Genomic DNA, 23838 nt, shown 5'->3' with positions numbered 1-23838 from the left:
AGATAAAATAATCATAAGAACTCACCATGCTCATCCAACAGTATGTTGTCAGGTTTGATATCCCTGTAAAACAAAAAATGGAAGTGCATTATATATAGTACCAAAGGGATATGTGCAAATTTAAAAGTATTTCTCTTCTGTGTAGGAGAGCAGCATCAGTAAAACTATTATACTTCCAAAGAAAAACACATATTACCCAAAGGCAAATGACTCTATTGATGTCCTTTTACTGACCTGAGAAAATGTGCATGCAGAGCAGATTCAGTTAGCTTCCATTTGACATGGCTTTACTTTCACATGGCTAGCACAGAAATACGTAGGTTAGTGATGACGTGAATTATTCTCTGTAACAGGGAGCAGGGAGAGGTTGGGGTTTTTTTTCAGATGGAGGTTCCTGTTTGTCCTGGGGAGCCTGCATTTGACATAACTGAGCAAGGAGGACAGGGATGGGACATTAATTTGGGACAGGGATGATTCCTCTCCATTAATTTTCCCTACACTGTCACACAGTCCTGCTAACTACCCCTTGCCACCCCTCCCCATAATTCCTCACATGGCTGCCTACTCTATGGAGCAGTAGGGGTTAGGGGAGTTGGACATTATTGAAGGGAGCAGCCTTTTTGATAGCAGCCTTCAACTTCCTGAAGGGAGGTTCCAAAGAGGATGCAGAAAATCCCTTCACAGTAGTGACGGATGGCAGAACAAGGAGCAATGGTCTCAAGTTACAGTGGGGAAGATCTAGGTTAGATATTAGGAAAAACTATTTCACTAGGAGGGTGATGAAGTACTGGAATGGGTTACCCAGGGAGGTGGTGGAATCTCCATCCTTAGAGGCTTTTGAGTCTCGGCTTGACAAAGCCCTGGCCGGGTTGATTTAGTTGGAATTGGTCCTGCTTTGGGCAGGGGGCTGGACTTGATGACCTTCTGAGGTCTCTTCCAGCACTAGGATTCTATCATTCTATAACGGGAACATGGTTGTGTGTGGTGGGAAAGGGAATGTGGCTATGCTAGGTGGCAGGGTTCCAGTGGCTCTACAAAAAAGCATTTGCATTAGCACGGCTCCCCTTAACTGTTGTCTCAGCTTCAAGGTCCATGGAAACAGCATGACTAGAGTTTGGAGTCTTAATATGCTGATGCACAGGCAGAAAGAAGCTCAACTCCCCATAATCCCATCTTGAAATCAAGATGCCTTGGACTAAAGTTTCTACTCATCTTATGAAAGCAGCCACTACAAACTCTCAAACTGAGTAGGAGAATGTATCTATAATATATAAACTAGTTTTACTTGACAAGTAATAAAGACTTTCATACACACGTTTCCATTTACCCAAGTGTCATCTTGATTACTCTTAAATTAACTATGTCTCAGGAAATATAAATTGGGATTATATCAAACCTATAAATGACTTTAAAATATGCTAATGTGCACCAATAAGTTTCAACTGAGGTGCCTAGATATAAATTGAGTCAACAGGTGATTAAAGTGCTGAAACTGGAAAATTCATTACACAATTTCAGAACATTACTTTTCCAATGAAACTGCATACATCAAAAACAAAAATAAAACCAACCCCTTCCCCTCCCACAAAAGCAAAAAACAAAAAAACCCCAAACTAGTGTCATCTTAGAAATTTTTTACACAGCCTGATCTGTGGTATCACACAAAATTGAAAGGCAAGAGAAAGAAGCTTGATCACTGAAGAGTTACAAAAGACATTTTCATTGCTTTAACATTTGGTGAGTATCCTGAAAACTCGAACAAATTAAAACTGTCGTTGCAACTTAGTTGAGGTAGTAACAGCGAATTTCAGATAGAATAAGAAATAGCTTTGAAACATTCAGTGAAATCATGGATATAATATGTGTGTAAAAGGTTTGGTTCTTAATTACTGCCTGGAAAGTCTATTCAAAATTGTATTGTTTCAGTATTAAGTAATTATTTAAATTTCTAACTTTATAAAGTACACTTATTTTTGATTGAACTGTCACAAAACAGCTCCATAACATTTTATTTTGTATAAATTTTGATTGGCAAATAGATAAGAACCTGTTTGAAGGATTCACAGTTTAAATTATATCAAATATACCTACTCTGTATGCCTAGCATGCATTGCATGCTTGTCCTGCTGTGTGTAGTCCAACTTTCAATTTATTGGCCAAATCCAGATTGTAAGATGACACTCTCCAGTCCGCACGGAGAACAAACCTCTGCTCAGTGTGATCTCACATGCACTATACATGTGAGTTCATGCTGTAGGGAGGATGCCTTTTTGGACCATCTATAATATACAAGTGAACTGTTGTGTGCCTTGCTAAAATTGTCACAGGACATCACTGGATATACCCATTAATATCAAACTTGCCTCCCAAGAATGGCACACAGTCAGAATAAATTTACCACTTTGTGACTTCTAGATAAACTTAAGCCTCCTGGGGTGAATCCTCAACTTCTATTGCAAATTGTCATAGCTTTGGTGATTTCAGTGAAGATACAATAATGTACACAGATTGAGGTTGCCTCATAACCAATTTTATTTTACTTTTTCCAATTTAGCATTCATTCTTACATTTTGTTAATCAAATTATATACACATATTAATTCTCAAATCATTACTTAATTAAAGATACCCAAAATTCACCAAATTAACAGGAAATATGGAATAAGTAACTGATAAATTGAAATAATTTTAGACCATATATGTTGTTATAATACATACCCAAATATTCTCTCTCACTGCTATATTTTCATACTGAAAGCCAGTTCCTGCACTTCTCAAGTGAGTGAAAATACTTCTGTTTAGGTCTTTTCAGGCTATCGCTTTTTATTTAATAATGAAGTAGGATTTAGTAGCATTAGTTATGTAATTAAAAAAATCATAACTCGATTTCTCATTTCAAGGAACCACAGCTCAAGGGGTTGATCCTGCTCCTATTGAGATAAATGGCAAAACTCAGTATTGCTTCAGTGAGAGTATGATTGGATCAGAGTTCTGTAAAGCTAATAAAATTGGAATTCTGCTTCATAATGCAAAAAGACACCCAAGAGATCAGTTATTATAAACTCAATCCTTTTTAAATTTCAATTTTTGTGAGTTTTAAACATAAGATAAATATTTGAAATGGTCTATGAGCATTAAATACTTATTATATAAATACAAAATATTACATTACAGGAATTGGATCTAGTCTGGCAAATCCAATGTTCCCACTGTATATAGCCTCACAACTGACGTACTCTACTTGGCGGATGTAGCTATATTAGTCTGAAGCAGTCAAATGATAATATTGTATCTATGCTAATCTGAGACTACTTCAGAGAGTGATTTATGTGTGATACCTACAGATCCACACATGCTGTAGACAGGGGTATTTTCCCACATAGGGGACCTACCATATCACCTGCTCCAGTTATTTTGTGTTTTCTGTTCTGAGGTAAGGCATCCCTGTGAGTGCTCCCGGCTGGAGCACTTAAGGGGAAAGCTGAGCCCTGTGCTCAGCAGCTCCTCTCCTACCCTCCAAGAGCTTCTGGAGCACCACATTTATGGCATTCAAATTCAGGGAGAGAGTGGGAAGAGCAGTGATGTGGGGGACACTCAAGGGAAGAGACTGGGGGGCTACAGAGCCCCATGGCCAAGGGCCAGAAGCATAGCCCCATGGCAGATGGCAGGGATCAGGCATGCAGCCTGGCAACTACAGGGTTTAGAGCCCTCCTGGTCCTCTGACATGGGGTTCTGTAGAACACCCTGCATTTTCCCTTGTGCACCTCCCCCCCTACAGTCCTCTTACAGGATGTTTCAAAAAAGGCTTCTATTTTCCAAAGTACCATGTCTAGACTGCGGTTTCAATTTCAAAATAGCACTTTTTCGAAAGAGCGCCATGATGCGATTATGCAAATGAAGCGCGGGAAATTCAAATCCCGGCTTCATTTGCAATTTTGAAGTGTCTAATGTACATCTCTCTGTCAAAAGAGGGATGTCGTCTAGACACACGATTTTCACTTATACTGAATTTATGTTGCCTAATCAAATGGCTTCTCCAACTTATGACCAATTTCATTTGTTGCACTATGCTTTACTCATACATTCAGAGAGATTTTCACCAGATCATTTGTTTTTCAAGAGACTGCTTCAGTGAGAGTATGATGTCAGAACCCCATGTCAGAGGACCAGGAGGGGAGCCCTGCAAGAGGGCTCTAAACCCTGTAGCTGCTAGGCTGCACGCCTGATCCCTCCCATCCGCCGTGGGGCTATGCTTCTGGCCCTTGGCCATGGGGCTCTGTAGCCTCCCAGTCTCTTCCCCTCTGTCCCTCACATGGCCGCTCTTCCCACTCCCTCCCTGAACTTGAATGCCGTAAATGTGGCACCCTATGGCCACGTCTAGATTACATGGCTCCGTCAACGGAGCCATGTAAAATAGTTTATTAGGCATAGTCACAGAAGCGGGGATTTAAATAATCCCTACTTCATTAAAATAAAAATGGCCACCGCGCTGTGCTGACAATCAGCTGATCTGGCACAGCACGGCAGGCATTTTTATTTTAATGAAGCAGGGATTATTTAAATCCCCGCTTCTTTGACTGTGCCGAATAAACTATTTTACATGGCTCCGTCGACGGAGCCATGTAGTCTAGACATAGCCTATGTGTTATGATAGATAGTATTTTGCATTTTGGCACTTGTGTTCGAATAGCAGCATATGAAATTCAGTGCATTAATTTTAAGGTTTTTCATCTGTTAAGAATATCCATATAAATGAACTGGAGTGATCAAATAAGGATCCAGGACCTCTGAGGCCCTAGCTCACCCAGAGAACAAAGTGAAGACTAGAACTTTAACAGGGTTCAAAAATGTGCTAGGTAGATTCGTGGAGGTTAGGTCCATCAATTGCCATTAGCCAGGATGAGTAGGAACAGTGTCCCTAGCCTCTGTTTCTCTGCAGGTGACAGGGGAGGGATGACGTGAGGATTATCTATTGTGATCCTTCCCTCTAAGGCATCTGGTATTGGCCGCTGTTAGCAGACAGGATACTGGGCTACATGGACCTTTTGTCTGACCCAGTATGGCCCTTTTTATGTTATTATGTTCTTAGCCCAAAATAGAAATCCCATTACATCAGCCAAAAACAAACTAAGTCAGATGTTGAACTGTGTGTATTCCTTGCACTGCTTTCAAACCATTTGCTATACATTGATTAGCAGTGTGATAGCATTTACCAGTTTCCATGAGTTCATTTCGTCTACCTTTTTTGCTCAGTGTGAACTGATTGCTGCTCAGCATCTCCTTGTAAAGAGCAGATTGATCCTAGCAGCTCGATTGTCACAGCCATGTATAGAACAGAAGAAAAGGGGTGTGTGTGTGATCTTTTTTTGCTTGCCATTACCTGTGAAACCATTGCTGCATCTCTTTGTTCTCTGTCTAGACACTAAAAAGTGTCAGACTGGTATTGTCTTCAGAATATAAGTACAATCAAAAAAGAAAATACCCTACCAAGATTCCAAAAAAGAAATTAGCAATTAACTTCTGCTACGAAAGACAGCAAATGGAATCCCCACTGTAAAGATAGTCACTGTATAGAGAGCATATCATGTTGCCCACATCACACTGATCAAGCTCATCTAAGCTGTGATTTATAGCCCACTAAAGCTGACCTCGAGGGTCTTAGCTTCAAGCCCTTACTGTCTCCACTATTCTTTCCTTTCTCTTAACTTCTTCCTCTGCCTTATGTTGGAGAGTAGTGAATAAACAGGGCTTTTCACCAGGAAGTCAGCAGTTGATAGGAGCAGAACAATGGATTTACCACCCAAAATCTAGGGCACTGGAAAGTGTTCATTCAAATACATGATATTAAAAAACATCAAATGGTGCATTTTACTTACCTTTTTATTGTGCCATTTATGGTTGATGACCGAAGAAACTTTTCTCCAGTAAATCAATCAGATGGCATGAGTCTGGTAAAGGTTAGCATGGCCTGTGTGAAGCCTGATATAGATGCTGCCCTTTTCTCTTATTGGGCTGGAAGAATGAATGGCAAAGGCAGGATGCTGAACCACTGAGCTTTGGAAAAGACTTCATTCAGATGGACTTTTGTCTCCATTCAGATAGAACATAAGAACGGCTATACTGGGTCACAGCAAAAGTCCATCTAAACCAATATCCTGTCTTCTGGATACAGAGGCAACAGCATGGGGGCAGGGAGGCAGCTTTGTGGGAGCTGGTGTTCATGGGGAGCCAGCTTAAAAGCCATCTCCCCATGTGCTGACTCCTGGGAAACTCCCTTCTACCCCACATGTAAACTCCAGAGGTACCAGGTTCAGTTCCACCTGTTGGCATAATACCTGCAGTCAAGAGATATTTCCTAACCCAGAGGAGGCTCGCCTGTCACACCATTTGGAGGTTGGGGAAGCAGAAGACAGTGGTTACATGTTTACCTAAATAAATGCATTGTAACATCTCTGCTATAGACACAAGCCTCCCAAAATGGTGAGTAAACCACTGGGGAAGGAGACTTCATTGTTGCAGGGCCTTACTGTAGTCTGAGTACGTGTGTCTGTGGGAGAGCTAACACAGCAGGGGGGCTCTATAATAATGTCCACACATTTTCTGCAGGCTGTGTTCATCTTGGAAGATATTTCGCTGAGACAGGAGTCTTCTGCCAGACTGTGGCTTCTGTCCTCACCTATATGCTGCTAGCCTATGTGTAGCAATGAGCCCCTCCCTTATGGCACAGTGGTGTGGGAATGTTACCCTTAATGGACAGTGAACATAGCAGCTCTGGCAAGGAACCTGAGGAGGCAGATAGCCCAGCAGCTGCATGACACTTTTGATGACATCTGTGAGGCTGATTACCATGAAGTGAGAGAGTCCATCAACACCCTGTTCTGCATCTGACTAGCTCTCAGTCAGTACTAGGAGCACTCAGTCCCAAGACTGATTTCTGCAACCCTCCAGCCCCCAATAGCTCGCTTCAGTGGTGCCAGAAAATGAAAGCCACTTACCAGGCGTGACTCTGCTGTTGTGCTTCCCCAACCTTCAATGGCGTGACAGGCTAGCCCCCTCTGGGTTAGAAAACAGCTCTTGACTGCAGGGCTGACTTATCCATTAGGCACAGTAGGCACAGCGCCTACTGCCCACAATACTTTTAGGGGCCCACGAAAATTTTTTAATTTCTTTTAAAATCAGAAGAAAAAAATTAACTTTTAGGGTAGAAGAAAATGTTTAATTTTTTTTCTCACATCAGAAAAAAATGAAACTTTTAGGGCCCATGAAAATCTATTACATTTTGCCTAAAACAGAAAATAAAATAAAATGTTGAAGTATTTAAAGTTATATAAAAAATAATTTTTAATATTTGTTTTTATGGAGGAAGGGGCCCATGAAGGCAAAAGTGTCTAGGGCCCACAAAAGTCATAATGCGGCCCTGCTTGACTGCAGGTGTAATGCCAACAGGTGGAACTGAACCTGGGACCTATGGAGCTTAATGCATAAGCCTCTACAGCTTGCGCTAAAAAGATAGCTGGCTCTCAGCTCAGATTGTAGAGCAGGCTCATTTTCTCTCTCTCCCTGTAAATGGTCTAAGTGCAACTACATAGGACAGAGAGCCACACCCAGAAGGTATGTGGGTTACACAGGCATCTGCACCCTCATCCACAATTTCTTCCTCCTGGCTCCAGTCCCCACAGACTCTTGCTACCTTTCAAAGGTGGAAGCTCTGTAGGAACAAGGCGCCATTTTGAGTGCATGGGGGAGGGCATTAGCTTTTCAGCCCATTTCCCAGTTGCTAAGGGAATGAGGGGAAAGTGCTTGCATTCCATGCATGCCTCTCAGACCTGGCTGGTGAAGGGAGCTCACCAGCCAAGTGTGAGAGGAATGCATGGAATGCAAGCACTTTCCTTTCACTCCCTTAGTGTCCAGGGAATGGGATGAAAAGCTAGCCATGTCCTGGAGCGCACGGATGCTGTTCCCCCTACACGCCTGAAATGGTGCCTTGTGCAGGGAGCAGCAGTGGGGAACTCAAGCAGTGGCTGGCCCTGTGCTCTCCAGTGCTTTGCTTTTGAAATGTACAAGAGCCCTCTGGGACTCTTGTACATTTCAAAAGCAGGTTGCTCGGGGCCAGCTCGGAGATCTGCTTGAGTCCCTGCTGGCCCAGTGCTCCTCGCCGCACTTCTACCTTTGAAATGTAGCAAGAGCCTCTGGGGCTCTTGCTACATTTCAAAGGTGGAGGCGCACTTATCGACTAATTGAATAGTTCATGCAAATTCCATCAACTATTTGATTAGCTGATTAATCTAAATTTAACTTCCGTATGCCAGTGTAAATAAGGCCTTGGTCAGCTTAAGCAAATTCAGCCAGAACAAAACTCTGGCTCTTCCTGAGGCTCCTTTGACCAGACAGGGATACCCTTTCTTGTCCCTCTAGTCCCAGACTGGAACTGAACTTCTCAGGACCTGCAATTCCTTTTCTCTGAGGCTGATGGGCTCTGATTGGCCTCTGTGGGCAGGCCTGGAAGGCCCTCCTTTGTTCCTCCCTTTTAAGGACAGCATAGACTAACAACATGGGGTTTCCTGTGGGGAGCTGCAAAGGCCAAGAACACCCCGTAATAAAAAGGAACTGAGAGTAGACAAATGCAAGATAAAAGATATCAGAAGGAACAGTTTGACCTATTCATAGGCCTTCTAGAGAGAAGCCTGGTGTCACTGTGTGTAGCTACTTGCAAATATCTGCTTATTTGGCTGCTATGACATACTGAGCAAAGATAAAGAAATAATACTGAAAAAATTGTAACACTATAATATACATCAAATGGTATGTCCTTTCTACAAATAATAAGTTAATCTTATCCCCGAAAGAACATAGAAGCAATAGAAAAGATCCAGAGAAAGGCAAAGCAAATAAGAGCCAGGGAAAGACATTAAATAGACTAGATCTATCTAACGTACACAAGATTTGTAAAAGGCAACATAATGGGGTAAATAAATTGATACATAGTACAGAGAAGGACAATAATACACTTCTATTTCCACTCATATAATTCAAGAATAAGGTGATACCAAATAAATTTTTTTTAAAAAATTTTATATACAAGGATGTAAACATTTTTACACAATTTATAATTGACCTGTGAAACTAGCTATCACAAGACATAATTGAGACAAAGAGCTCAGTAAGATTAAGAAACAGGTCAGACGTTTCCATGAATAGAAGGACTATCAGCTACCATTCCATTAGCTAAGGTAAATATAAGCACCTTAAGCACTTCTACAATAATACAGCTGCTGGCTCCTCTTACTTTGTTGAAACTCATTACTAATAATGTTGTTATTCAGCCTGAGGGAACCAAAGAATTAACATTGGCCATCTGTTTTTCCTGCTTTCATATTCTGCAGCAACCATGCAATTACCCCTGTCTTGCATGATGCCATTTTCCAGTATGTTCATAATTCCTACTCATGACATAATTTCCCTTCTATTTTTTTTTCTGGAGAACAGAATTATTTTTGGTGGCAGCTGTCTCTTGCCAGACTAAGCTATTTTCTGATATTCCTGAAGAAGCTCTTCCCGCCAGCACTTGCAAACAGTTCAGAATGTCTATTATCTCATGTTTAAAAATTGCCACCCCTTTCTATGGCTCCAGCAGAAATCTGGGAGATATTATTTCGGTTTTCTGCCTCATGATCACTGGTTCTGTTCCTTGATGACTTCCTGGGGATTTTCTCAACAAAATTTCCAGTCTGCCATGCATTGGAAATCTAGGTGATCCTGACAAGGATGCGTGTAAGCAAGTTCAAATTGTATCTGACAGATGTTTTAACAGCATGTTGCTATAACATTAAATTCTAAAGACTTATACTATGGTTGTGTCAGCACTGCTACAAAAAAACCCCTTGGTTTTTATGTGGATTATATATTAGCTCTGAATAGATAATGAAAGTCAGTGGTGGGGATTAAGCTTTTCACTAATCAGGGGGCAGACTTACAAAGGAAACCCCAGGGTACATGATATTATGAAACAAAATCTGAGTCTTTATGGGTCATAAGGATCACTTTTGCAAAAGTGGACTTTAATGATAAGTGTTTCCATTTTGAGTTATCCAACTTAAGGCACCTACAGGCCAGATTTTTAAGGGACTCAGCACCCACTAGTCTAACTAAAGACAATGGAAACAGTGAGTTCTCTGTATTTCTAGTTATCTCAGGTTGGAAGCTCAAAATTGAAGCACCCAAAATTACAAGCAAATTTTGAAAATTTGGCCATAAATTCCCAAGACCACAGCTGGAGTCTGAATTAGAGCTTGAATTAGAATTCATGGACTACTTATCAGTGGATGTGTATCCAAGCCACCAGGACACACTTCTAACAGCTTCCTTTTGGCAGGTTTATTTTCGCAGGTCATTCTAGAATGCTGCTCTTCTTCAAAGGGCAAAGTCCAACATGCTAGTAAAGAGACAGCACAAGCTCTACTGCAGACTCCCTCTGGAGGCCAGCCTGAGTATCTAGGCCTGATTGGGTCTTGGCAGGTTTGCAGAAAGCTAAGGGACATGGCCCTTTCCTCAAACACCTGGCCAGAAACACCCACTGAATTGTACTGTAAAACCTACTCTTGCTCATTGGAATAGGTTCTACAGCTCTCCATCCATACCCCCTGCAGGGGATGGCAGGAACAACTGTTATAGATTCCCTTTGGCCTGCTCACACATTGCATCCTGTGCACTCAAAGCTGAGTTCCACACCACACACAAGTCTGCTGGCCCCAGTCCCCACACACACCCAATAGGACTGCTCTGTCTTGTTCCCAAAAGGGGGATGGGTATGTACCTAAAGAATTATCAAAACTAGGTTCATCAAAGGAAGGTGGATCAAAAAATGAACGTGCATGTTAGATGATGTTTTGCATTCTTATAGTAGGTGATCTCTTCTTGTAATGGAATTATTTGGCCTCCTACTCAACCCCTCCAAGACTGCTAAAATTCACAGGCACGTAATTTCCAATAGGAAGACACTATCTATGGAATTTTTGATTGATGAACTTTTCAAAATGGTTGTTCTCAAGTAGGCTCACTGTGTGTGTTCCGCTCCTTCAGCAACTTGACAGTAAATGGTCTTATGCACAATAAAGCCCTGATCCAAGGTCCATTGAAATCAATGGAAAGACTCCTACTGGCTTTAGCAGGCATTGTTTCAGCCTTAACCAAGCTTTAACTGGTATGTTCATAGTGTATATGTAACCACCACCAGGCGCACTTGAACCTGGGACTTCTGGAGCTTAGTAGAGGGAGCCTCTACCCTCTGAGCTAAAAGCCAGCTAGCTCTCAATTGTAGAGGTCTCTTGTTCTTAGCTGTTGCTATGGTCTAAATGCCACAATGGGACAGTGAAACACACTGGGGGGCTATGTCTACACTCGCAGCTTCTTGCGCAAGTAATACGCAAATGAGGCTAAGCGTGGAATATTGCTGAGCCTCATTTGCATACCTAATGAGCCACCATTTTTTTCAGAAGAGGCTCTTGCCCAAGAAGGAGCATCTACACTGCCCCTTCTTGCGCAAGAAACACCTTCTTGTGCAACGCCGTTACACCTATTGCTTTTCAGGAAGAACGGCATTGTGCAAGAGGGTTTTTCTTGCACAAGAAGGGGCAATGTAGATGCTCCTTCTTGCGCAAAAGCCTCGTCTGAAAAAAATGGTGGCTCATTAGGTATGCAAATGAGGCTCAGCGATATTCCACGCTTAGCCTCATTTGCATATTACTTGCGCAAGAAGCCGCGAGTATAGACATAGCATAGGTGTGTGGGTTACATAGACACAGAAAGGTGAGTTTCCCAGTCAGCACAGCTGCAGTAGCCTCCTATTTGTGGCTGGCGATAAAGCAGGCACCAGCACATGGAGTGTGGAGTCTAGCAGGGTGCCGAGGGAGAAACCAGGCAGTAGAGTCTTCCCTCCCTGTGCACCCCAAAGAAGGGGGGAACATGGGGCTGAAGCCCCAACTATTAGCATCTTCCCCGTCATGTCTGAAACCTCTTTCAGAGGCTCCCCCACCACTGGCTACAGACCCTGTTCCCACATGGACCCCCCCCCCCCCCCCATGGAGCTGAAGCCCTTTACCACTGCAGATGACGCTTGCTGCAGGGTGGAAGCCCCGTTCTTGGGTGGCCCTGACCATGGAGTTCAGTACCATTCCCTTGTGGCCCTTGCCTCACAGCTGAAGCCCTTTTGCCACCACGGAGTCAGCCCTGTTCCTGGGTGGCCCTCGCTGCGGGGCTGAAGCCCCATTGAAAGGCTGCGGGGCTGAAGCCCCACTGAAAGGCAGCCCAGGCTGCGGAGCACAGCCCTGTTCTCAGATGACCCCAGCCACAGGACTGAATACCTGTTCCTGGGTGGTTCCCACGGGGGGGGGTGGGGGGACCCACCCCTGCCCCATCCATTTCCTCCTCCCACCTCCACTGTGGGGCTGGAGCCCCAAGCACATGTTGTGGGGCTGAATTTCATACCTGCAGTGCTGCAAGGTGGACAAAGGAGCTGTTGGAGATTGGAGCTTCAGCTGCTATAGCCCCAAGCACCGGCAGCTCCTCCCTCACCCCTGCACTGTGGGAGTGGAGCCCTGAGCACTGATGGCTCCCCCCCGGCTGCTGCAGGGATGAACCCCTGAGCTCTGGCAGCTCCCCCACACCCTCTGTGGGGCTGAAGCCTTGATTGCCAACAGCCTCTCCCCCGCTTTGGGTTAAAATCCCGAGCTCCAGCAACCCTCCCTTGGTTTCCCATATAGGGCATAGGGAAATGTGGTCACCCTAAACATAATACTACTTGATTTCCTAAAAGTCAGAATCATTAACACACAAGAACCCCCAAACAGAGAAAAACAAAAGCAGGCTGTTCCCTAAATCAAAGATTCACAATTTATCCCACATTACCCTAGGATAGCTGCCTGCTGCTAGGCACCGGTCACATGCTTCTTTACAGAGGCCCCAGCTGATAAGCTGTTAGAATGTTCAGTGGTAGATCACTATTTTAATACAATATTCCATAAACAACAATAAGGTGTTTTTTTAAGTGGTGACATATAATTAATGAAAATAAACCTATGCTGCTAATTTAATATTGTGTCATACAGGATAAACAGAGAAAAACCAGGACAGCATTCACCGTACATTTAAAGTATAGTCTAATCCATTCTATTTTCTTAATTTTACAGCTAATTTCTTTTACAGCTAATTTTTTATATTAATTTTTTTAATGAAAAGTAGTCCATAGAAGTTGTTATTTCACCTAGGAGAAAGATGGTACAAAATTACAGAGAAACAACCCCATCAACAGCCTCTTAATCTACAAGGTGCCACATGATTTCTTTGTCAGATCCTATACGTTTCCACTTTGTCAGAATATTCCCTATAGCAATGACCAATCATACGCACAAGTTGTAGTCTTGGATATAGAGAACACTGTACAAAGAGCAGCTGTCTGGATTGAATAATAGCACAAGATGTCTAGAAGTTAGCTGCTACCATTAAAAAGGAAAGAAAGAAAGAAAGAAAGAAAGAAAGAAAGAAAGAAAGAAAGAAAGAAAGAAAGAAAGAAAGAAAGAAAGAAAGAAAGAAAGAAAGAAAGAAAGAAAGAAAGCAAGCAAGCCCAGGTAAAGAAAGAAAGAAATTATGGAGGACAAATTCAAGCCATGCAAAGATAAATCAAATAACCTGCTGTGTATTTCTAATCCACTTAAAAAAATAGATTACTCCAGATTAGCTCTTCTCTACCAGTTTGATGCAACACCCAAGATACCTGACTGGAGCTTTTACTATTTTACACTGAATCACACCAAGATATATTTCACACTTACCTGTCATACCATAATAGGCTAATTTGATGTGTGTAATTCTGAACAAATTAAAAATAAATTAATATTACCTGTACGACACATCTAAGCTATGCTGTTAATAAGGAAAGCAGATTACAAAATACAGTGTGCTTCTGACATTGTATATCAGGTGAAGCCTGAGATATGGGATACACCACTATTCATGGGCTGTGCTAAGGCAGGGTGTTAGCCAAATTGGTATTGCCTCAGCACAGGATGCAAGAACTTGTTTAATCAACTTAGTCCCTTCCAACTTCATTGTCTGGAGCAGGGGTGGGCAATAATTTTTGAGAGGGGGGCCACTCCAAGATTTTGGAAAGTGATTGAGGGCCACACTCTTCCATGATATTAATGGAGGAGATGCGGGGTCTGGGATGGAGGTTAGGTGCAGAAGGGAGCTTGAGATAAGGGCTTGGGGTGCAGGAGGGAGACTGGAGTCTGGGAGGGAGTTGGGATGAAGCAGGCGGTAGTGATCTAGGGCAGGGGACTGGAGTGCAGGGGCTTGAGGTGTTACCTAGAGTAGGAGGGTATTGTGATCTTGGGCAGGAGATTGGGGTGCCAGATCTGGGAGGGAGTATGGGTGTAAGAGGGGGACAGAGGGTTTGGGAATGTTGAATGGGAAACAGAGGGTTGGGGCAGGAAAGGGCTGGCATGCCAGAATCAGGCTGTGGCTAAGAGACTTACCAGCCAGCTGCCAAACTAGCCTGCCTGCCTGCAGAGCTTAAAACATTTCCCAGCCAGCCTGCCTGCTTGCCTGGCCAAGGAAAAGGGACGTGGTTCTTGGCTGCCTGTTATTCCAACAAGCAGCTCACATTGGCTGGTTTCAAGTATCAGAGGGGTAGCCGTGTTAGTCTGAATCTGCAAAAGCGACGAGGAGTCCTGTGGCACCTTATAGACTAACTGAAGTGTAGGAGCATAAGCTTTCGTGGGCAAAGACCCACTTCGTCAGATGCATGTCAGATGCATCTGACGAAGTGGGTCTTTGCCCACGAAAGCTTATGCTCCTACACTTCAGTTAGTCTATAAGGTGCCACAGGACTCCTCGTCGCATTGGCTGGTTTCTGGCCAGAAACTGGCTAATGGGATTGTGCTGAGGATGGGGCAGCTCCTGAAACTTTTCCCCTCCCCTCTAGTTTTAAAACAGAAATGGAGCCCTGCAGCCGCTTTTCTGCCCGGGGACAAGCAAGGGAACCTACCTGGGGCTCCCCGCTGCGGGCTGGACCTGGTGGCTTGGTGGGCTGGATCTAGCCCACAGGCCATATTTTGTCCAGGCCTGGTCTGGAGGCTATTCCACACAAAAAGTTTGAAATCTCTTACAGCATCTCATTCTAAATCCAAAATGTCAAAAAGTCTACCATTAATTGGTGCCAAATTTATTTAAGTTTTATACAGGTCTTCCTCTCCTCCCTAAAAAAAAATCCATTTCAGACCTAAAATAATTGAAAGCATCTGTTGTATGACTCTGAGCTAGAAGGATAATTTCACCACCATGTAAGAGAAATATTTTCAGAAAGCTTTTTAGACTCTGTTAAGCTACTTGAGTAAAATTGTATACCATAGAAAATGTATTGTACAATGGTATTACTATTAGACAGTGGTAGTAAGCAGTAAAGTATCTGTGGTAGTAAAAACATGTTTTCATCCTATAAGAATTTTGACCCAATAAACATTCCAAATCTAAAGATGGGTTGCTTCAATCACATATTATTCATTTTATGTTGTTCAACTCTTGTAGCCCTCAGTCAAGTAAATTTTCCATTTTTAACTGGGTTTTAAATGACATTTTACCTTAATGAAAAGTGAATAAAAATATCAGAATCTGGAACATTTCTGAATATTGTACACTATAGTCAAAAGAAGTCTATAGATTTTATTCCTGATCCTGAATAAAATTTCTGTTTTACACTTTAGAAATGCACAGGTATTTTATGATGGTATTGTCTCATAAGTTACTTATGCTAAGACCTATTTGTCTTTATTAGGGCTTGAGATTTTCCTTCCATTTAGAGCCGTTAGTATCTTTTCAGTAATTACCCCTGTGGCTCTCACATAAAATACAAAGTCATTATTACTTCCATATTTATTAGATGATAGGAAGTGCTCATGAAGCACTTTGATGAGACTTCCATTGCCCCATCCGTGTTCACTCTCACATCTGATCTTTTTCTATGTAGTGTATGGTCTGAGCAAGAAGACCATTTCTAATGCACATACATAATGTAATTGTACTGAATGTTATCACAAAATCGGGAAGTAGTTTTTATGAGTCTGCTTTAGGATTCTGAAGTTCAGCCACATTCCTTTTGGTTTTTCTTAAAGACTCTTATTTTAAAAACAAATGAACAAACAAGAACCCTTCTCAGCCTGAAATCCAAAATGTCTATTCTATACTCTTTCTAAATGGTTAGTGAGTGTATTAGAAATCATGACAAAATTGGTACACTGCATTAGGCTTTGCCTACTCTGAATTATTTTGGGAAATCGCCCACCATTGTATTGTAAAGGCAATATGGGAGCACTGGACAGAGCACTGTATTTTTAGCATGGTAATCTGACCAAAGTTAGTAGTAAGAATGCTGATACTCCATCATGTAGAATAGTGGTAGAGATGTAGCCGTGTTAGTCTGGAGGAAGTGGGTCTGGCCCACGAAAGCTCATCATCTAATAAACCGTCTTGTTAGTCTTTAAAGTGCTACATTGTCCTGCATTTTGCTTCAGATACTCCATCAGTGAGACAGCTAACATGCTGCTACCTCCAATAGCCTAGAACCAGTGATAGTGGAATGATGGGAGATTTCTATCAACTTCCATGGACTTTGGAGATGGCCCTTCTCTAGGCTTAATGTAACCTCTTTGTGAAACTCGTATCTTTATCCAGTATTTACATGTGATAGGAACCAATTTTCAAACTCCCTTACTTTTACAAAAATGCAACTCAGATAAAAAGCATCTCTTAAAACCCACACTAATGTAGGAATATCTTGACTGTAAAGAATTCAAACAAATATCATTAGCTATTTTTCTCTCATTTTTATTTGGAAAAATGTGGAGTAGCAAAAACACTTTCAATTCTCTACTTTCATCAATAGGTGGCAGTAGTAATATCTACATTTGCAATGTATAGTGGTCAGCCTTAAAAACTTACTGATTTTGTCTTAGCTAACAGATTTTGTCTTAGAGAAACAGATAAACTTATTTCATTACAAAGCAATTGTCATTTTGAAAGGGTCACCACTGTACTTGGTCTTTCTCACAAGCATAGATCGGCACTATTTTGTTATTCTTCATTGGGCTGGTACTGTTACATCTGCTGACTTCATTTAAATAGATTCCAGCATGCGTACAAAGATTCTGTTGTGTTGTATTTCTATCATTTTTGTTTGCAGACCCAATAAGGCTATGTCTATACTACAAGGTTTTTGCGCAAAAACCAGTGAAGCGTCCACACCTCAAGCACGTTTTTGCACAAAAAAACCCAAGCAGTAAATTGACAGGACAAAGGGCTTTGGAGAGTAGATTTATTCCTCTTCCCACAAGGAATAATTCCTTTTTGTGCAACAGCTCTTGCATAAAAAGGCATGTGTGATGCTCTACAGGGGTTTCTTGTGCAAAAAGAGCCTATGATTTTATTGGGGATTTGATTAAACTTTGCATCAAAGCAGCAAAAACAAATAGGCTGCGACTAGACTGGCATGATTTCGCGCAAATACTTTTAATGGAAAAACTTTTCCATTAAAAATATTTGTGCAAGAGAGTGTCTACACTGGCATGGATGCTTTTGCGCAAAAGACATCTTTTGAGCAAAAGCATCCGTGCCAGTGTAGACGCTTTCTTGCACAAGAAAGCTTCGATGGCCATTTTAGCCATCGGGCTTTCTTGCGCAAGAAATTAACTTACCTGTCTACACTGGCCCTCTTGCACAAGAATATTTGTGCAAGAGGGCTTATCCCTGAGCGGAAGCGTCAAAGTATTTGCGCAAGAACCACTGATTTTGTACAGTACAAAGTCAGTGTTCTTGCGCAAATACTCGCAGCCAGTGTAGACAGGCGGCAAGATTTTACGCAAAATCTTGCCAGTCTATATGAATCCATAGAGCTTGTAATACAACACAATGCCAGCCCCATGGAACATTTCTACTGTAACAAGGCCTTGATCCAGCAAAGTGCTGATCACAACACAAGGTGCTGTTGAGCACTGTCAGCTACCATTGTGTTCAATGGGAGTTGAGGGTGTTCAGCACCCAGGAGGAGGAAGGCACTGTGTAGGTTTCAGCACTGCTAGTACTAATAAGCTGACCAAATAATGAAAGACTGAATCCTCCAGTATGGCCAGGACAGCACTGGGGGTGTTGTGTTAGACATTTTGGTGTCAGACAGGATCTACAAAGCAGGTGTAAATCAGGTAACTATTATGGACCAATATTTTAAGAACACAAGTATGACCTTACTGAGTCAGAACAAAGGTCCATCTAGTCTTCCGACAGTGGCCTACGTGAGGTGCTTCAGAGAGAATGAACAGAATTGGTAATCATCAAACGATCTATCCTGTTGCCCATTCCCAGCTTCCAGCTAATAGAGAGTAGGGTCACTTCAGAGAATGTTTTTGTATCCCTGGCCATCCTGACTAACAGCCATTGAGAGTCCTATCTTCCATTAATTTATCGGGTCCTTTTTCGCATCCTGTTACAGAGTTTCAAAAGCAAATGCTGAACTCAAGACATCTAAAAAAGGTGCCTAATTTTTATAAAGCACTGCGGATCCACCCAGCGAGGATACTCTGTGCCTCTGGAAAAGGCGGGGCAAGAGCGAGGGAGCCCTTAGTGCCACTGGGAGAGTGCCACGTCTCCCTCAGGCAGCCCTCAGTGCTACCCAGACCATGAGGCATGGCACTCCACGTGGCAGCATTTCAAGGGGCTGGGGTCTCCAGATGTTGCCACTGCCACAATAACAGTAACAGCAGCCAGGAGCTCCCAGCCCTGGGCAATTGGCTCCTCCCTTCTTGCCGGCCTTCCACTGCCTCCCATCAGCAGGCCTGGATCCAGCTGATGAAAAGCAGGGCCCCTTTATGCTCTCTCAGGTTAGGCATCCAAAAATGGAAGAGATCCAAAAATCTCTAGTCATTTTAGAAAATCTTGGCCATTCTCTAAGAAACACTTTCTATGGAGCCATAGTGCAAATATGGTAGGTGACCAGATTGGCTTACTGGGGGAATCCTTGGTGAGCTTAAACACAAAAAAGAAACTTACAAGAAGTGGAAAATTGGACAGATGACTAGGGAGGAGTATATATATTTCTCGAGAATGTAGGGGAGTTTTCAGGAAGGCGAAAGCGCAACTGGAATTGCAGCTAGCAAGGGATGTGAAGGATAACAAGAAAGGTTTCTGCAGTCATGTTAGCAGTAAGAGGGTGATCAGAGAGTGTGTGGGGCCCTTACTGGATGAGAGAGATAACCTAGGGTATGTCTACGCAACCCCCTCGTTCGAGCTAGGGGGGGTAATGTAGTCATACAGAGTTGCAAATGAAGCCCGGGATTTGAATTTCCCAGGCTCCATTTGTATGAAGCCAGCCGGCGCCATTTTTAAATGCCGGCTAGTTCGGACTCCGTGCCGCGCGGCTACACGCGGCACGGACTAGCTAGTTTGGATTAGGCTTCCTATCCGAACTAGCTGTACACCTCGAGGCATTCCACGAGGCGTACAGCTAGTTCGGATAGGAAGCCTAATCCAAACTAGCTAGTCCGTGCCGCGTGTAGCTGCACGGCACGGAGTCCGAACTAGCCGGCATTTAAAAATGGCGCCAGCCGGCTTCATACAAATGAAGCCCGGGAAATTCAAATCCCGGGCTTCATTTGCAACTCCGTATGACATTACCCCCCCTAGTTCGAACTAGGGGGGTAGTGTAGACATACCCCTACTGACAGATGATGTGGGAAAAGCTGAAGTACTGAATGCTTTCGTTGCCTCTGTCTTCATGGACAAGGTCAGCTCCCAGACAAATGCACTAGACAATGCAGCATGGGAAGGAGGTGGACAGCCCTTGGTGGGGAAAGAACAAGTTAGGAACTATTTAGAAAAGCTAGACTTACACAAATCCATGAGTCTGGATTTAATACATCTGAGGATTCTGAGGGAATTGGCAAATGTCATTACGGAACCTTTGGCCATTATCTTTGAAAACTCATGGGGCTCGTCTACACTGGCCCCTTTTCCGGAAGGGGCATGGTAATTTTTGAGATCGTAATAGGGAAATCCGCGGGGGATTTAAATATCCCCCGCGGCATTTAAATAAAAATGTCCGCCGCTTTTTTCCAGCTTTTAGAAAAGCCGGAAAAGAGCGTCTACACTGGCCCCGATCCTCCGGAAAAGTAGGAATAAGATCCTCCGGAAAAGGGCGCTTTTTCCGGAGGATCGGGGCCAGTGTAGACGCTCTTTTCCGGCTTTTCTAAAAGCCGGAAAAAAGCGGCGGACATTTTTATTTAAATGCCGCGGGGGATATTTAAATCCCCCGCGGATTTCCCTATTACGATCTCAAAAATTACCATGCCCCTTCCGGAAAAGGGGCCAGTGTAGACGTAGCCATGGAGATTGAGAGAGATCCAGGATGATTAGAAAAAGGCAAATGTAGTGCCCATCTTTAAAAAAGGGAAGAAGGACAATCCAGGGAACGACAGACTGGTCATCCTTACCTCAGTGCCTGGAAAAATCATGGAGGGGATCCTCAGGGAATCCATTTTGAGGCACTTGGAAGAGGGGAAAGTGGTCAGGAATAGTCAACATGGATTCATGAAGGGTAAGTCGTGCCTGATCAATCTGATTAGCTTCTATGATGAGGTAACTGGCTCTGTGGATATGGGAAAGTCAGTGGGGCTGTGTCCAGACTCAAGGGTTTTATCGAAAAAAGTAGCCTTTTTTCGAAAAAACTTCACCTGCGTCTAGACTACAGCCGCGTTCTTTCGAAATTAAATCGAAAGAACGCGGCTTTTCTTTCGATGGCAGAAAACCTCATTTCACGAGGAAGAACGCCTTTTTCCGAAAGTGCTCTTTTGAAAAAAGGCGTTCTCGAATGCAAACAGGGCTTTTTTGAAAGAGAGCATCCAGACTGCTCTCTTTTTCGAAAGAGGCTTTTTTGAAAGTATATTTCGAAAAAGCCTCTTTCGAAAGAGGCTTGCAGTCTAGACGTAGCCTGGATGTGATATACCTTGACTTTAGCAAAGCTTTTGATACGGTCTCCCACAGTATTCTTGCCAGCAAGTTAAGGGAGTATGGATTAGATAAATGGACTATAAGATGGATAGAAAGCTGGCTAGACCGTCAGGCCCAATGGGGAGTGATCAACGGCTCAGTGTCAGGTTGGTGGTCAGTTTCTAGCAGAGTGCCCCAAAGATCGGTTCTAGGACCAGTTTTGTTCAACATTTTTATTAATGACCTAGATGAGGGGATGGATTTCACCATCAGCAGATGACACTAAGCTAGGGGGAGAGGCAGATATGCTGGAAGGCAGGGATAAGGTCCACAGTGACCTAGACAGATTAGAGGAATGGGCCAAAAGAAATCCGATGAGGTTCAACAAGGACAAGTGTAGAGTCCTGCACTTGGAAAGGAAGAATCCCAAGCAGTCTTACAGGCTGGGGACCGAATGGCTAAGTAGCAGTTCTGCAGAAAAGGACCTGGGGATTACAGTGGATGAGAAGCTGGATATGAGCCATCAGTGTGCCCTCGTAGCCAAGAAGGCTAATGGCATATGAGGTTGCATTAGGAGAAGCATTGCCAGCAGATCTAGAGAAGTGATTATTCCCCTTTATTCGGCTTTGGTGAGGCCACATCTGGAGTATTGTGTCCAGTTCTGGGCCCCCCACTATACACAGGATGTGGACGAATTGGAGAGGGTCCAACAGAGGGCGACCAAAATGATTAGGGGGCTGAAGCGCATGACCCGTGAGGAGAGACTGAGGGATTTGGGTTTATTTAGTCTGCAGAAGCGAAGAGTGAGGGGGGATTTGATAGCAGCCTTCAATTTCCTGAAGGTAGGTTCCAAAGAGGATGGAAAGAGGCTGTTCACAGTAGTGATGGATGGCAGAACAAGGAGCAATGACCTCAAGGTACAGTGGGAGGGTTCTAGGTTGGACATTAGGGAAAACTATTTCACTAGGAGGGTGGTGAAGTATTGGAATGGGTTACTTAGGGAGTTGGTGGAATCTCCATCCCTAGAGGTTTTAATGTCTCAGCTTGACAGGGCCCTGGCTGGGTTGATTTAGTTGGGATTGTTCCTGCCTCGGGCAGGGAGCTGGACTTGACCTCCTGAGGTCTCCTCCAGCTCTATGATTCTATGCTGTACTTAATAGTGAATGCAAAATAAAAAAAAGAAAAGATGAGATTTTTAACACCACAAAAAGTTGGAACACTTACTGATAGATTCATCAGTTACTATTATGCTGCTCCCATATACACACGTTACAAAATTGATCGTAGTTTACAAAATGGCACTCTTTTTAAAAGATTTATGCTGGTCCCTAGCAGAGTATGCCTTATGTTAAGTCCTGAAATGCATAATTCATCATTTCAGTAAACGGTGACTGATCAGCCACTCTAGCTAGGTTGTAACCATCAATCATGTTGTTTGGTTCATCCTAACAGATTTCAGGTATACCCACTATGTTATAATCAGACAGGAAAAAGAACACCCTTTTGAAACATTTTCAAAATCTGTATGTGGGTGAAAACAGCAGAGATTTTCTTCAATTTTGCAGAGGTTTTCAATGGTGGTTTCTTTTGAGAAATGTTTACCATTTTTGAAGAGAGTTTTGAAATGCATCGCAATGGCCTCTGACTCATAGCCCGAATCAAGTTGCCATAAGCAAGTATTAACCACTTGGGCAAAAATTAGAATAGCAAAGTTCTAATTGGCAGTCTCTTGGGTCATCTACATTGCAATGATAAAGCTTCTTGTAGATTTTGAAATCAGAAGGGACCACTTGTCCATCTAGTCTGACCTCCTGCACAACATAGGCCATTCAATTTTACCCGGGAATTAGCTGCCACGAAAGAAATTATTCTTCTGAGTGAAAACTATCCAGCTCAATAACTTGCAGATGAAATAGAGTTTATCTTTAATCTTGATTTAAAGACTCCAAGTTATGACAAATTTACCATTTCCCTTGTTCCAATTATATTTTAATCCCCTGTCCACATTACACTAGTGATAGAAGAAGGAAAGATCAGGAAAGATCAGCAGAGCTTTGGCAAAGCTGTGGGAAGAGGCTTTACAAATCCCTGGAGAGCACTGAACAAAAAATAACCAACTTATTGGTTGGTTTGAAGAAAAACATGCTGCTAAAGAAACAATACAAAGTAAGCTCCACAGACAAAGTCTAAGATTAGGAGAACACATGTGAATTCAAAGAATCAGCATGCAGCATTTCAAATACTGATATAATCACAGTTGATGGCACTGAAATCTTTTAGGCTTCCTACCTTCAAATGTTTCTGGGACATTCAGCATGTGAGAGTATGGGCTCATACTTCTGAATGAATCATCTTTGAAGAACACAGGTAGTTTCTAGTAATCATAGGAGATGTGGCTTGCCAGAACCAGATAAGCTGGCATTGGAGAATAATGATCAGATCGAGCAGAAAAGAATACCTGTCACACTGAGCTGCTTCTGACATCAGAATGCATGTAGCATCTCTACTAGGAATATAGTTGCCATCAAAGCAGATGATGAGATCAGCAAGGGCCCCATCAACAAACATACAATTATCACTGGCTTCTTCTAGATACAAAGAAGTGGACAAAATGGGACAGGTCCTGTTCTGATGTATACGTGTGCAAGTGCAGTGTAAGTGAGAACAGAATTTGATCCCACCAACTTTGTCATAGATAAGTGGTCTAAAAGAAGAGCAGAAAGAGTTAATCATTATTGACAATCATGTTCTGCTTTGTCAATCAAGAAAAACTCAATCTTGAAAACAGGTGGTATTTCATTCTGAATGACAATGC

The 23838-nt window shown here is 42.8% G+C and overlaps 1 protein-coding gene across 7 annotated transcripts in view; it reads right to left on the bottom strand.

Moving 5' to 3' along the window:
* Positions 1–23838, bottom strand: part of STK32B (serine/threonine kinase 32B) — a 288545-nt gene that overhangs the window by 95955 nt on the left and 168752 nt on the right. For all 7 annotated transcript variants that reach the window (XM_014576105.3, XM_075930748.1, XM_014576106.3 and 4 more), the window contains one exon: positions 26–63. In XM_014576105.3, the coding sequence (XP_014431591.2) occupies positions 26–63 (38 nt within the window). The remainder of the gene's footprint in view (positions 1–25; positions 64–23838) is intronic.

Source organism: Pelodiscus sinensis, chromosome 5 (genome assembly GCF_049634645.1).
Source record: "Pelodiscus sinensis isolate JC-2024 chromosome 5, ASM4963464v1, whole genome shotgun sequence".
Taxonomy (NCBI): domain Eukaryota; kingdom Metazoa; phylum Chordata; order Testudines; family Trionychidae; genus Pelodiscus; species Pelodiscus sinensis.
Note: the sequence above shows the minus strand (reverse complement) of the source record. Positions and strands in the feature narration are given on the sequence as shown.